The sequence below is a fragment of the Rhinolophus ferrumequinum genome, chromosome 3, assembly GCF_004115265.2.
Source record: "Rhinolophus ferrumequinum isolate MPI-CBG mRhiFer1 chromosome 3, mRhiFer1_v1.p, whole genome shotgun sequence".
NCBI classification, from domain to species: domain Eukaryota; kingdom Metazoa; phylum Chordata; class Mammalia; order Chiroptera; family Rhinolophidae; genus Rhinolophus; species Rhinolophus ferrumequinum.
In genome coordinates, this window is record NC_046286.1 from 70,747,079 (window position 1) to 70,760,307 (window position 13,229).

At 32.3% G+C, this 13,229-nt stretch overlaps 1 protein-coding gene across 3 annotated transcripts in view; it reads right to left on the reverse strand.

The window, feature by feature from the left end:
• Positions 1–778: 778 nt before the first annotated feature.
• Positions 779–13,229, reverse strand: part of TBC1D32 (TBC1 domain family member 32) — a 179,405-nt gene continuing 166,954 nt past the window's right edge. For all 3 annotated transcript variants that reach the window (XM_033093945.1, XM_033093938.1, XM_033093931.1), the window contains 2 exons: positions 11,914–12,102; positions 779–2,591 (listed from right to left, as the gene is read on the reverse strand). In XM_033093945.1, coding sequence (XP_032949836.1) covers positions 2,472–2,591; positions 11,914–12,102 — 309 coding nt within the window. In that variant the 3' untranslated portion in view covers positions 779–2,471. The remainder of the gene's footprint in view (positions 2,592–11,913; positions 12,103–13,229) is intronic.

Consider the following 13,229-nt stretch of genomic DNA (forward strand, 5'->3'; position numbering starts at 1 on the left):
GCTGGACATTCACTCCAGCGTTTCTCTCTTCAGCACGTTTTTCCTCCTTTACCGCATTATTTCCACACTTGCAGTTGTTTTGATCCCATGCCTCCTCTAGCTACCACCCATAGTTTCTTTGCCTGTGCAGCAATATTATGAGAGAAGTTTCCAAAATCTTGCTTCTCAGCATCATTTAATCCTGCTCCAACCACACTTTTGTCCTCACTACTCCATCAAAAGTGCTCTGATCAAAGTCCCCACTCCAGAGGTCAGTTCTTACTTGTCATCTTTATAACTGTATTTTCATAGTTTTAAAATTCATCTCCCCACGAAGACTACAGACTATTTGAGGGGAGATGCTGTATCTCAATTATCCTATCCTGAACATTAAAAATATTAATTATATATGTAACCCTCAAAACATGTCTTTAATGAATAATCAAAGAAATTTATTTAATATATCGGAATTGCAAGGTCAAATTAGAGCACACCATAATATAAAATTTAGGTAGAATTCTGTTAGGAAGCTTACATGACTTTCTGAGACTTAACTTGACCTTCACAGATTCTTTAGATGCCTATGTATCATGAGGAGGCACAACTACAAAAATTAAATTTTGACCACAGATATTTGAAGGTTTATATATGTGCACTTACATTTTTCACAAATTTGTTTACACTGTATCATAAAATAGTTTATGAGTACTATAAAATGTACCAAGTATCTTCATAAATTAGAAATACATTTGTCCTAAGGACTTCTATATTAAATAAAAACAAAACTGAGAGGCAAGAGAGCTGTTTTATTTCTAAAGAGTATTCGTAAAATAAAAATAGGTGCAAAAATAATTCACAATGTTAGTTACACAAACTACCATATGCTACATTTTGTATCACTAGATTGCTAATTGTTCATGTTACTGATCATGTCATTGTTCATAAGATATTTATCAAATGTAAACAAAAGCCTTCTAGATCCAGCTGAAGTCACTTTTCCAAAATGTAATTGTTATTACCTAAATCTTCCTTCAGTTTCCAATCAAAATCACCAATGAATATTACAAAATTAAGTTACAGTTTCTTCTCCATTCGTATTTGCAGCTACCATGTAAGAGTTTTTAAAAAGACATAAAACTGTAAGTTTCTTAGGATCAATAACAATAACTCGGGAAGAAAATGAGAGGAAATGGATCCATAAACATGTATTACAGGTTCTGCAGAACAGCTTTTCAAAATTAAGTTTGAAAGTAGACAAAGCTTGGTGTTTTGGGGTCACGTAGGACTCTCTTTCTTAACTTGCATCAGCCAGAGGTAAAGTGAGCAATATGTCAAATTAACTCGCTCAATTTTCTTTTCTCAACTTTTCCAATGCCCTTTAGGAACACCATTACTGAGAAGCTATTGTTGGCATTTACAACATAAAACCTGATTTTGGAAGGTTGATATTACAATAGCCTAAATATCACAAAATTGAAACCTGTGCGGGACCAGTTGTTTTATCATACTAAAAGGAAAAATGAGTTTATGGATGAGCCATTTTGGGTTGAAAAGGAAAAAAAAAAAAAGCTTCAAAATAGTTTTAATGGTTGATTTAAAAACTTGTTGAAATTGATGACTGAAAAATTAACAATTTAATATTTTTGTGTATTACTTTCATATATTAAATGTTGACAGTTATAAGAAAATAGACCCTCACATATATTAACCTCATCGAAGCAGAGACTTCTATTCAAATAAAACAGTGTTAGTCATTTAAAATAATTTGGAAATCTATTTTCCTTAATGTTTTCTAGTTCGGTACAAATCAAATCTATCACCAAGGAAAATGCATGACAAATGAGAGTCAAATGCTTACCAGTATGAAAGAACCAATCTATCTTTTAAATGAACCATGTAGAGACCACATTTCACGTGAAAAATTATAAATTGATATAGGTACCAAAAGCAGTTCCTAGAAAAACAATTATATCTGAGGACAATAATTTTCCTACAACTTGCCATGATAAATACCATTTGTTTCTCCACATGTAGAATAAGCAGTTGTGGTTTTCTCTTTTTCTTATATGTGCAGACATAAAAAAATAAATAAAACAACTGTCTTTTCTTTGTCTCTTTGGACTCTTTTTGCTAGTCAATTATTTACAATATTGCTGCTTCTTTCCAAAGTCTTTGGAAAAAATATTTTAATCATGCGGTGAAGGAAGAGATATAGGTTGGAACTAGTTCTTACATACAAAGAACCATAAGTGAGCTAGATCTGATTTTAAAGCAACCATACACAACAAATTTATAAAAATGAATTCATCTCATTTCAAAAATTGAGCTAAAACCTACTTAAATTATTATATTCAAAAACCATCAGTATTGATTTACAGTATGTGTATTCACAAAGTATATGTTGTTATAGACACAGATTAGAAGCAATCAAGTCTCTTTGCTTCTTTTAAAAATAAATAAAACATATAAAACTAGACTGTGCATTTGACGAGCTATGTGCTTTGCACTCTAATATTCTGCATGTCTCTCAGCAACACCGGTCGGTAGTTTTGTTCCAAAATTTCCATGTATTCAAAGTAATCACTCACTCGAAACCCATGCAGTGCTTCCTCCTGCCAAAAAATACAAAGGGAAGTTCATTCGCTCAGGTAAAAACACACAATTCTAAGTTAATAATTTTTAAATAGTTGATGCATTTTTTTCAGGTATAAATGGGGGTTTTATGTTGCCAGTAAATGTGTAATTTTTTAATTTTTATTTAGTGGGCTGTGTATGTATATGATAGCGAGAAATCACGTCCCTATGAAGCAAAGTTATCTATTGTCAAAACCAAAAATGTTTTACAGTTAACAAAAAATAAAACAAACTCCTAGATAATGAAATCTCCCTAGTATTTTTGATATAATAGTTTCCATGACAGAATGATTGGTTCACATTTGTAATTAGTAAAGACTCTATAAAGCTTTTCTATCAAAGGATACTATAGTACTGCGAGAAATATGCATCTGTTTATAGCAATTGTTCATAAGACCTTTTAACAGTCTACAATTCATAATGTTGGTACTATGCATGTTTATCCTAATTTGAAATTTAATGGTTAATGTTCCAAATGAGGCACTCAAAAATAAAAGCAGTAGGGACATCTGTTTAGAATCTTCGCAACTTTTAGGGAATTTTATGACTATTCCTTTTAGCATCTTCAAATACTAGCTATGCAGTACCTACCCTTCAAAGTTTCCAAAACAACAACAACAACAAAATTTGCTTGACTTAATGTAATAATTTTATTTTAGGAGTTTTGGAGGTTATAAAAAATTTTGGACAATCCATGCCTGTATGGAGATTATAGTTTAAAGGCAAAAGTTACTAACGAAAAACAAAAGCAATTCAAAAGCATAAAATATACATATATTATATTAGAGATAATCAGGTAATAGATGAAAGACATTAATGTGGAGTAACTAGGAAAACATGACACAATTCTCAATAAGAAAGGATGTTTTTAAAGGCCTCAGATGTCACTGGTCAACTTCTAAGTTACTAAAAGTTCATAGCTTGCAAATAACTTGGGAGAATGTTACTTTATTTTGCTATGTATCACCTAAAATGTGGGTAATTTGGGGGAAAGTTAGTTAAAAAAAATTAAAAAAAAAATTAAAAAAAATTATTAGTAATCGACAAGGAAAATATTATAGCTAAAGAAACTAAATGATGTTAAGTTATATGCATAACATTATACCATTAAGGCTAGAGCTAATTCTCTTAATTTTAAAATAATTTTGATGTGTCATCCATTCTTTCATTTGTTCATTCATTAACTCATTTATTCTCTTCTTGTATATAAGGTTCTTGGTTATAAGCTGAAGACACAAAGATGAATGAGACAGGTCCCTATCATTAAACATTAACAGCTGCAGTAAATATATTGTCTCCAGTTTTATATATAAGCAACTAAATCGAAGGGTAGGTGATCATCTTATGAATAGCAGAAATACTGGGTTTTGTAAATTTCTCTCCTATCGAAAATGCTTCATTTTGTTCTTTGGGTTTTGAATTGTCCATTCATACTGTTCAGGAATTCTCTTTAAACAGTTATCGTTATAGTCGTGGAACTATTATAAATTTATCCATTGTTTTCATGCAAATAATGTATGATTTGGCATTAATCACCTCTTCACTAAAATTACACCTATGCTGGAGAGGAATTATAGTAATTTGTTATTCTAACAGGAGAATAAAAACTCAATGCTGGAAAAACTGTTTTAGTACGTACTCATGATTTTTAAAAGAATACATATTGTTCCTAAAATGTGAATTACAATAAGAGATGACAGCATTTGAACAACAGCTCTAATTCTTATCTGGGCAAAAATAAGCAAAATTTATTTTAACATTTTAATTATTGTTCCACTTCAATTTAAAAATAAAACTACCTATCAAGAACCATAACTTTTACTTGATTTCAATGTTTTTTTTTCCTTAGAATGTATTTTTTGAAATAATGGCTTCTATTTTGGACATTAGTTTTAAAATAAAATAAAAAAATACCCTGATAATTTGTACTGAAGAGACAGGCATAAAACATGACAAGTAATGCTATTAAGGTCTTATTTCATAACAGAAAAATTAAATATTTATTTTAAACGTAATGTTTTTAAATTACGTAAGTTCGTTATTTAAAATTTGCAGGCAATTTTAGCTCTACACAAAATTTCAAAATCTCGGAATTCCACTTTCTCTCTTCAAATAGGAATATTTTTCATTTTATCCTAAATGTTCTCTACTAGCCTTTTAAGTGGATAACTTTTCTTTGTAATTATGACCATTTAAACTGCAAGCTTATCATTCAAGTTATAACAGACCATTTCCTAAGAATAATGCTTTAATAGCACTTATAGACCTAAGTATACTGGACTCTGTATAAAAATATGACTTCCCTTGTTCTTTAAATAGGCATACACATAATTATATAATGTAACACTCTCTCAGTTTATATAAACAGTGCACTATTTGTTCAAAAACGGTTTTCCTTTAATAGGTTACTACTACTGGAGTAGTTTATATCTTGGTTAGGAAGTTCATTTTCACATCACGTTTTCTTTTTGTACCTAATGGCTTTTCAACCAGGTACCTTCAATGGTTGGCTAGCTTCATTAATTTTGAATTTCAACTGTTGAATCATCAAGAAGCATTAAAAATTACCATCCTAAAACACAATGTTATATGTGTCTTCAATATTGTATGATGTGCCATACACACAGTTTCCCTCTCTCCTTTGTATATAGAATCCAGTTTCAAATATGCATCTACTGCTTTTCTATTACTATTGAGAACATTTGATTAGAAGGTCCACTGAATTTAGGATCACCTTTTTTTTTTTTTTACAGGTATGTCTATGACTAGTCATTGAGAGACAATTTGACATATTAGGAGCACAGGATTTGTATTCAGACCAAAAACGGAGTTCAAACTGCCCCGTTAGTTACTAGATGTATGAACCTGGGAAAGTTTACTGAGTCAGTAAGCCTCAGTTTCTCATGTGTAAAACGTGGACAATACCAGCATAAGTTTGTGCTGTCCAAAGTCCTTACTATGGACTACAAAACCTTGTGTGATCTGGCTCATTTCATCTCTCACAATTCTAATTCACTCACCTTGTTCTGGCCACAGTGGTCATCTCAACACTTTCAAAGAGGGCCAATCTCATTCCTTCCTCTGAGATTTTTCACTTGTCTTTCTTCCCATTTAGAAAGATTCTGTCCATAAGTCTTTGTTTTTTCCTTTGCTTTATTCAGGTCTCTGCTACCCCCTCAGAGTAGCCTTCCCTGGACTCTTGATTATAAATAGTATCTCTGAGTCATTCTCTGACTCCCTTACCATGTTTGATGTCTTTATAATAAGATCTATCAATATCTAATATTATATAATCATTTGCATATTATTTATCCATCAGTAGAATGTAAGGTCAATGGGGGCAGGGACACGGCCTGTCTTGTGACTACAGTAGTTACTGGGACACAGCTCTTGCACAATAGTTGAATAAGTCAGTGAGTGAATGTGTAACGCTTGTAAATCCCTTTGCCCAGTGCCTCACAGTCAGTGAGCACTGAAGGTGTTACTGGTGGTCAGAATCAGAACATACTTCTAATTAACTGATGGTGTCTAAAATGCTTGAGTTAGATTTTCTTGATCACACTGCAAATCCATATTGTAAGCATAGATGAGCCCATCAAAACTTACTGATTCCAGTGTCTGATCTTCAATCCCTTACCAAGAATATAAGGGAACAATTCATCTAAAATATTAAGATATTTAGATATCACTGTCTCTTCTTGCAACTTCTCAGGAATATGCCTGTTATGGAAATCAAGCTATACCTACACTTTCAAGCATTATTTGTATCAGTTAAAGTTTTCAAAAGTAATGTCCAACACAAATGTTTTTAGAGCTACTGCAAGCCTGTAAATTTGGAATTTGAACTTAATACAAAGCTTGTCTGAGTGATACATATATACAAAGCACAAAAAGATCAAGGGTGCTAACATGACATATACCTTGGTTATAAGATTTCAGGACCAAAGTTACGTAGTTTTCTGATCTGCTCTTTTCCAAATGTTGAATTATTAATGTATTTGAAAGGTGATTTAAAGAGGGGATGTAATAGCTCTTTGTAAAGTACAGAGGAAAAAAGTAAGATAAGTCACTTTGGGTTAAATTGGAACAGTTGATTCTTACTAATAATCATCGGGAAGCATTTAAAATAAAAGCTTACCACAAAAGGTATAGAATTTACTATATACTGAGGTCACTTAACAAAGAATTTGCATTAATGTCAAATCTCCTGAGAAACACAAAATCGTATAATGAGTCACCTGAGAGAAGGGGTTTTGTGAACACAGTTCCACTCTTTACCCTTGTTAGACATAACCTTTTTTGTACTGTACTGTGTCTGACCTATTATATGAAAAAGAACCCTTCCTAGTCGAAGGGGTAGAAACACAAACAACCTAAAAATAATGTTTCCTCTACTATATTCTTCTTGACGTCCTTGGTAAGACTAAAAATTCCTGGATGTCATATTTCCAAACTTTTGAATCCTTGATGTTGACATTCTGTATTCAAGCTCCAGTTAACATTTTTTACATATTCTAAAAGTTTCAAGCTACTTCAGAGTTTGTACCGAAATCAGACAACTCAGGCCTCTCTCATGAAAATTCTGTTTTAAAAGGTCTGGGGAGGAGTCTAAATATATCAGTTTTAATAAGCACCCTAGTGATTCCTAGGATCAGGGAAGTTTAAATAGAGTTTGTGGTTCTGGATAGAATATTTAGGATAGAGTATGTAGTTCTTAAAGAATTTACTCAACTGAGAGGTACATGGGCATCTGTGATGGCTAGAGACGATTCAATCTTGGCTGGATACATGAAGGAATATGCCTGGGTCACATACAATATGAAAGAATGTTCCTGATATAGATCTGAAGGTTATGTCAATGCCAAGTAATAATATGATATGACCTACTAAGACATCTTGGGGCTGCAGAAAAAAAAATGGTAGCAAAAGTATATAGTCTAACTATGGACTCAGTGGAAAACCCTGTTTCCTTTACTGTATTCTCTATACATCTTTTTTCTTAAAGAAATAAGAACAAGAGAGACATGGGAGAGGGATGGGATTGGAATGGAGAAACTCCTTAACTAAGTTTTTTTTAAAGAGCATACGATGCGCCAGATAATGTTCTAGAAGTATTTTACAGATATCATCTCATTTCATTCAACAAACTTAGGTGATAGTTATTATGTCACATCCAATTATACAGATGAGGAAACTGAGGCATAAGCAACATATCCCAGTCTAAATAGTTAGCGAGACACAGAGCCAGAATTTTAATTCAGGTGAACTCAAGTGATACAAGGACAATGCAGAAACATATCTGTAAACCACAGCTGACTTAATACTGAACATGTTTTATCTATTCCTTCAGATAGTGAATTATTTTTAATATTATGTACACTTTTGTCTTTTACAAGGTTAGTATTCAATAGGTTTTCCTCAGTGTAATCTCCATTTCTTATCCTGTCAACATGTTCAGGAGCAACTGCTAATAGCAACACATACACACACACACCTCTTGACAATTTACTGATTGGGTTGAAATTAATCAGATTTTTTCATAATTATAAATTGATTTTGCCATAACATGCAGAATTTAGTTGAAGCATTTTAATTATTTTGAGTCCTCACAGCCTAATTTTCACTGCAACGCAGTCTTTTCCTAGCCTGGCATTTCAGTGATGTTTGTCCCCAGGTTGAATTTACAAACTAAAAACAAGATCACTGCCAGCCTATTAGCACGCTAGAGAGGAATGCAATATAGCCAGGTGGCTAAAGCAGAGGGTCTTCTGAAGTACTATTAAAATAATTAATTCTCACTAAACCTAAGAGAGAGAGAGAGAGAACTACATTAACAAACAACTTTAGACTGTCAAGTTTGCTGAAATATTTGAGAATATTTATTTTGTTGGATGTTTTTCTCCAGAAGTTTGACGCCTCCAGATTTCCTGAACCATCCTCTGTCACAGATAAAAATGTTCAGAACCCCATGTCCAAGGACGAAACTCTTCAGCATACTTTCAGAAGCTGCCTTCAAGCTCAGTACTAATCTATTAATCACTATAGTGTGCAAATAATGCACTTAGCTGCTCTATTATCCAACACACATTTTTGTTGTGTCTGCCAGGATATTGTGAAAAACTCAGACGATACCTAATATCAACTTGTACCCATGTATCGATACCTAATATCTACTTATACCCAAATATCTAATTTAATATTTAGTAGTTTAATCAAAAGGAGGAAAACAATTTTTGTGTTTGTTTTGTTGGGCTGGGCTGTCTAGTAGTGTTCATCACCTTCTGCTCTAAGAAATTCTAAGCAGTCTTTTTAATATATCTATGGATCATGAAGAAAGGTTCAGTGGATTATTACAACTGTATGCAATGAGTCTAGATTCTCAATCATCTGATTTAAAATCTTGAGCTGAAATCAAAATGAATACAAAAAGGTTGATATTTTGTTTATGCTTCTATCATGTCACTTTCTATCAATACATGAAACTTAAACCAGGAAAAGAACTGCATACTTTCAATCTTCTGGAACCGTTTCATTACCTGAAGTTTTTCACGATAACTTATAACAGTGGAAAACATAATATATTTGTGTTTTTTTAGTTTCAGTGTTTTTGAAACTAATTCAAGTGGGCCTGATTATTTGAACTTATGTACAGCAGTCAGATGTTTATCTACTTTTATATAATGATTCAACATTCTCCTTTTAAAAAGTAGTTTTATTATAAAAGAAGTATGAGCCCATTCTTCAAAATAAAAAAGTCCACATAAGTACACACAAAAATATATAATAAAAAGTAAGTCTCCTATTATACTTTACTTCCTTTTCCTCTCAGAAACAATCATTACTAAATTTGTAGAGTCAGGGAATAACATGCAATCAATGTAAGACTATTATTATGGCTGTGACAAGTACTGTTATGGGAAATTGTTGATAAGTTTTTTTCTCCCTTGATATAAGAATGAGATTTTGGATCAGAAAGTATAAAACATAATGTCCAAGGTTTATACCTTATAACTATAATTAAATGAGGAATTTTTAAATCATATATCTATTCCTGACTTATGGGGATCTTTTGAGGAAAGAATAAAAATCACTTTATTAATCAAAATTTCATTATTGGTTAATAATGTAAGTGAAAAATGGTACACATATGTTTACATACTTTGCAAACAAGAGATTTACTTTATTATATGTAACAAGGCTTAATGGAGTAAAGGAGTATGTAAATGCATTTTGAAATAATCTGCACTGGAATTTGTCTAAGGAGAATAATAACTGCCCACCAAAAGAGATTGATGAACTTGAGGCCTACGTGCTGAAAATAAAACAAAAGTGAAGTCACAGAAGGGCATTTTTTTCTAATCCCTCAGATGACTGCAAATAACAGGAGTAAGAAGTAAGGTTTGTTCTAGGACAAGTGCTAACAATTAATTCTTTGCTAACATGTTCTTAATTTGGATTTAAACCAATTCAATTAAAATTTGGTAATTTATGTAAAACTTAGTAAAGATAATATTTTTCCCCTCGTTTAAACATTCTTTAGTTTTAAACTGATAGCATTATGCCCAGAGCACAACAGAGTTTCAGACAAATATAAGGTCACATTAAAAGGTCACCATTTGTAAACCCTATTACAATTTCCCCTGCAGTTGTCAAGAAAGAGATGAAACTGCAATAATCACCACTATTAATCAGATTTAAAGATGACGAAATATGAAGACAGCCTTCTGGAGGGAAGGAAGATAAGTGACAATCATTTGAATAAGTTAGTAATGTTTGTTAGTCAATGTGAAGAAAACTAAGTTCATTTATCTTCCCCTTTATTTACAATCTTTGTTTATCTTAGAAATTATTTATTGAGCATCTACTATGTGCCAGGTTCTATTCCATGCATTGAAAATGCATGAGTAAACGAAATAGACAAAATCAAAGTTCAGGTAGAGCTTACCCATTTTCTGGGGAAGACTGACAAAAAATATATATAAAATAATTTCAGCTAGTGACAAATACCTCACGTAAGAGAAACTAAAGTAGAATAAGAGGTTAGAGAATTATAGGTTTGGGGATACACACTTATAGGAGTTTGGGAAAATTTCAGACTCTGAAATCCCTATAACTGACCACTGTGGCTGATGAAAATGTCCCTTACTGAAATGGAACCCACATTTGTCCTCAACATATTTCCCAAATGCTTAACCATCCCTGTTCTCCGAATTACCTACTACAGATAATTTTTTTTTTCTTTTTCTACCTAAGTTTTCCTCCTATATATATAAAACCACTGCTTTGGTACACTGTTTCATTAAGAATGTTTCTAAGATCATAAATCTAGATATACATATATATGTAAAAATTTGTGACCTTTTGAATTCAGTATTTATGAAATAAAAATGCTTGATAGTTTATCAAGCATTTAAATGATCTTAAATGATCAATCTTAAATGATCACCGACATTTATTTACAGAGAATCATCATTATGGAAAATAGCTTGGACAAATATCTAATGATAAATAGTAAAGATAAAATTGATTTACACAGAAATTAGTCACTGACCTAGAGAAACTAGGAAATGACAAATACCAGTTTTGGTGTATGTATGTAAATGTGTGCTGTGGGATGATGAGGGCAACAGGGGGAGGGAAACATACTTTAAATTCAAGAAAAGATTTTAACTTAAAACACAGTTGGATTTCCACCAAGAATTTCACACAGGGATGTACTTGTACATCATGTATTTCTTAAAGTCCAGAGCTTCAAGTCACATTATTGTGAGTGAGAAAGTAAGCAACTATATCTTGTTTTAAAATACTGGCTTATATATAGTAGCGACTTTTTAAAAAGAGTACTATGATAGAATAATCTTTCAAGAAAACCTTTTATAAAAGTAGTTGGAAGTTCAGAAAAATACAGACTATGAAGGCATAAGAAATTATATTAAATGTGTTTTAAAAGTATCAAACCTCTGTATTAACACAGTAACTTGAACTTTAAATGACCAAGTAAGGTATAGGAATATAAAAAAATATATGTCTTTTGGCAAAGCATACTGGTTACAAGTGAAGTTTTGGATTCATACAATTTAATTTCACATCCCCTCTATTGGTATAATTTGGGGCAATTTACTTAATTTGGTGCCTCAGTTTCCTTATCTTTAAAATGAGGATGATAATATTAATAGTACCTACCTCTGAAGGTTGTTTTTAGGATTGGATGAGTGTCTAGAAAAGTATCTGACATTAACCACCCATCAAAGCTAGCTATTAACTCATAACCATCTTCCCCATAGATACAAAGACACTTACTTTTAGGAAAACCTGCAGATCTTGAGTCTGAGTGTGCTGCAGAATGTCTTGTTGTAGATGTTTGAATATAGCTATACAGATATACACTTGGTAGTCAGCACCAAGGAAAACACAAGTAGCAATATAATGGCAGATTTCTATCCAATCTAAGTAATTCCAAAAACACTGAGTTATCCATTGAACGCAAATCTAGAAAAAAAGAAGCCAGTTCATTAGAAACCTTACAAGACCATATTTGACTTTCAAAAAGCAATAACCAGTAACTCACACTAAACCAATGAAGAGCTTAGCATTTAATCAAAAAGACATTCTGCACACCAGCCTAACAAGGATGCTTCTTCACCTATTTTCTTGATGCAGGAAAAAACTTTCATGGCTTCAGGACTTGGGGGTAAACGATGGAGTTCACACTGCTCAAATACCTACTGCTAAATGCATTTAGTCATATTGTCCTCCTCTTACCTATAATACCAGTCTGCTCTCTACAGATAACAAATGCTGAGAGACTATTTTAATTCAGAGATGGGAGCTTTTTCTATCCTACCTATAATCACAGATGTATAATTATGCAGATGACAGATTGCTAAATGTTACATTAATGCAAATGGACTCTTTCTGAATCAGAAAACACTTTATTCCAAACAGAATTATATAACGTAAAAACTGAGATCTAATGTAGAGACTAATTCAAAACTGAGACTTTTAAAAAAATCATTTATCTTTTTGAATAACATTTGTTCAGATTACAAAAGCCATACATACCCATTGTGGTAAAAGAAACAAAAAAAGCTTAAGAAAAAAACAACGACAGAGTTTAACACTGTTAACATTTTGGTACTTTAATGTTATGGGTGGAATTGTGTATTCCCAAAAAGAGTATATCAAAGCCCTAACCCCTAGTACCTGTGAATATTACATTATTTGGAAACAGGGTCTTTACAGAAGTAACCAAGCTAAAATGATGTCATTAGGGGGAGCCCAATTCCAGTATGACTGGTATCCATATAAAAAGGGGAAATCTGGACACAGAGATAGTCACATAGAAAGGGAAGATGCTGAAAAGTCACACATGCAGAATGTCACACATGAAGACAGATGACTGATTCATCTACAAGCAAGAAACATTTGATGCTACTATAAGCTAGAAAAGAAGCATCAAACAGAACTTTTGCTAGTATGGTTAGAGGGAACCTAGTCTTGCCAACACTCTGATTTCAGATTTCTGGCTTCCAAAATTGTGAGACAATAAATTTCTGTTTTTCTTTAAGTAGCCCAGCTCATAATACTTTTGACACTGTAGTCTTAGGAAACTAAGA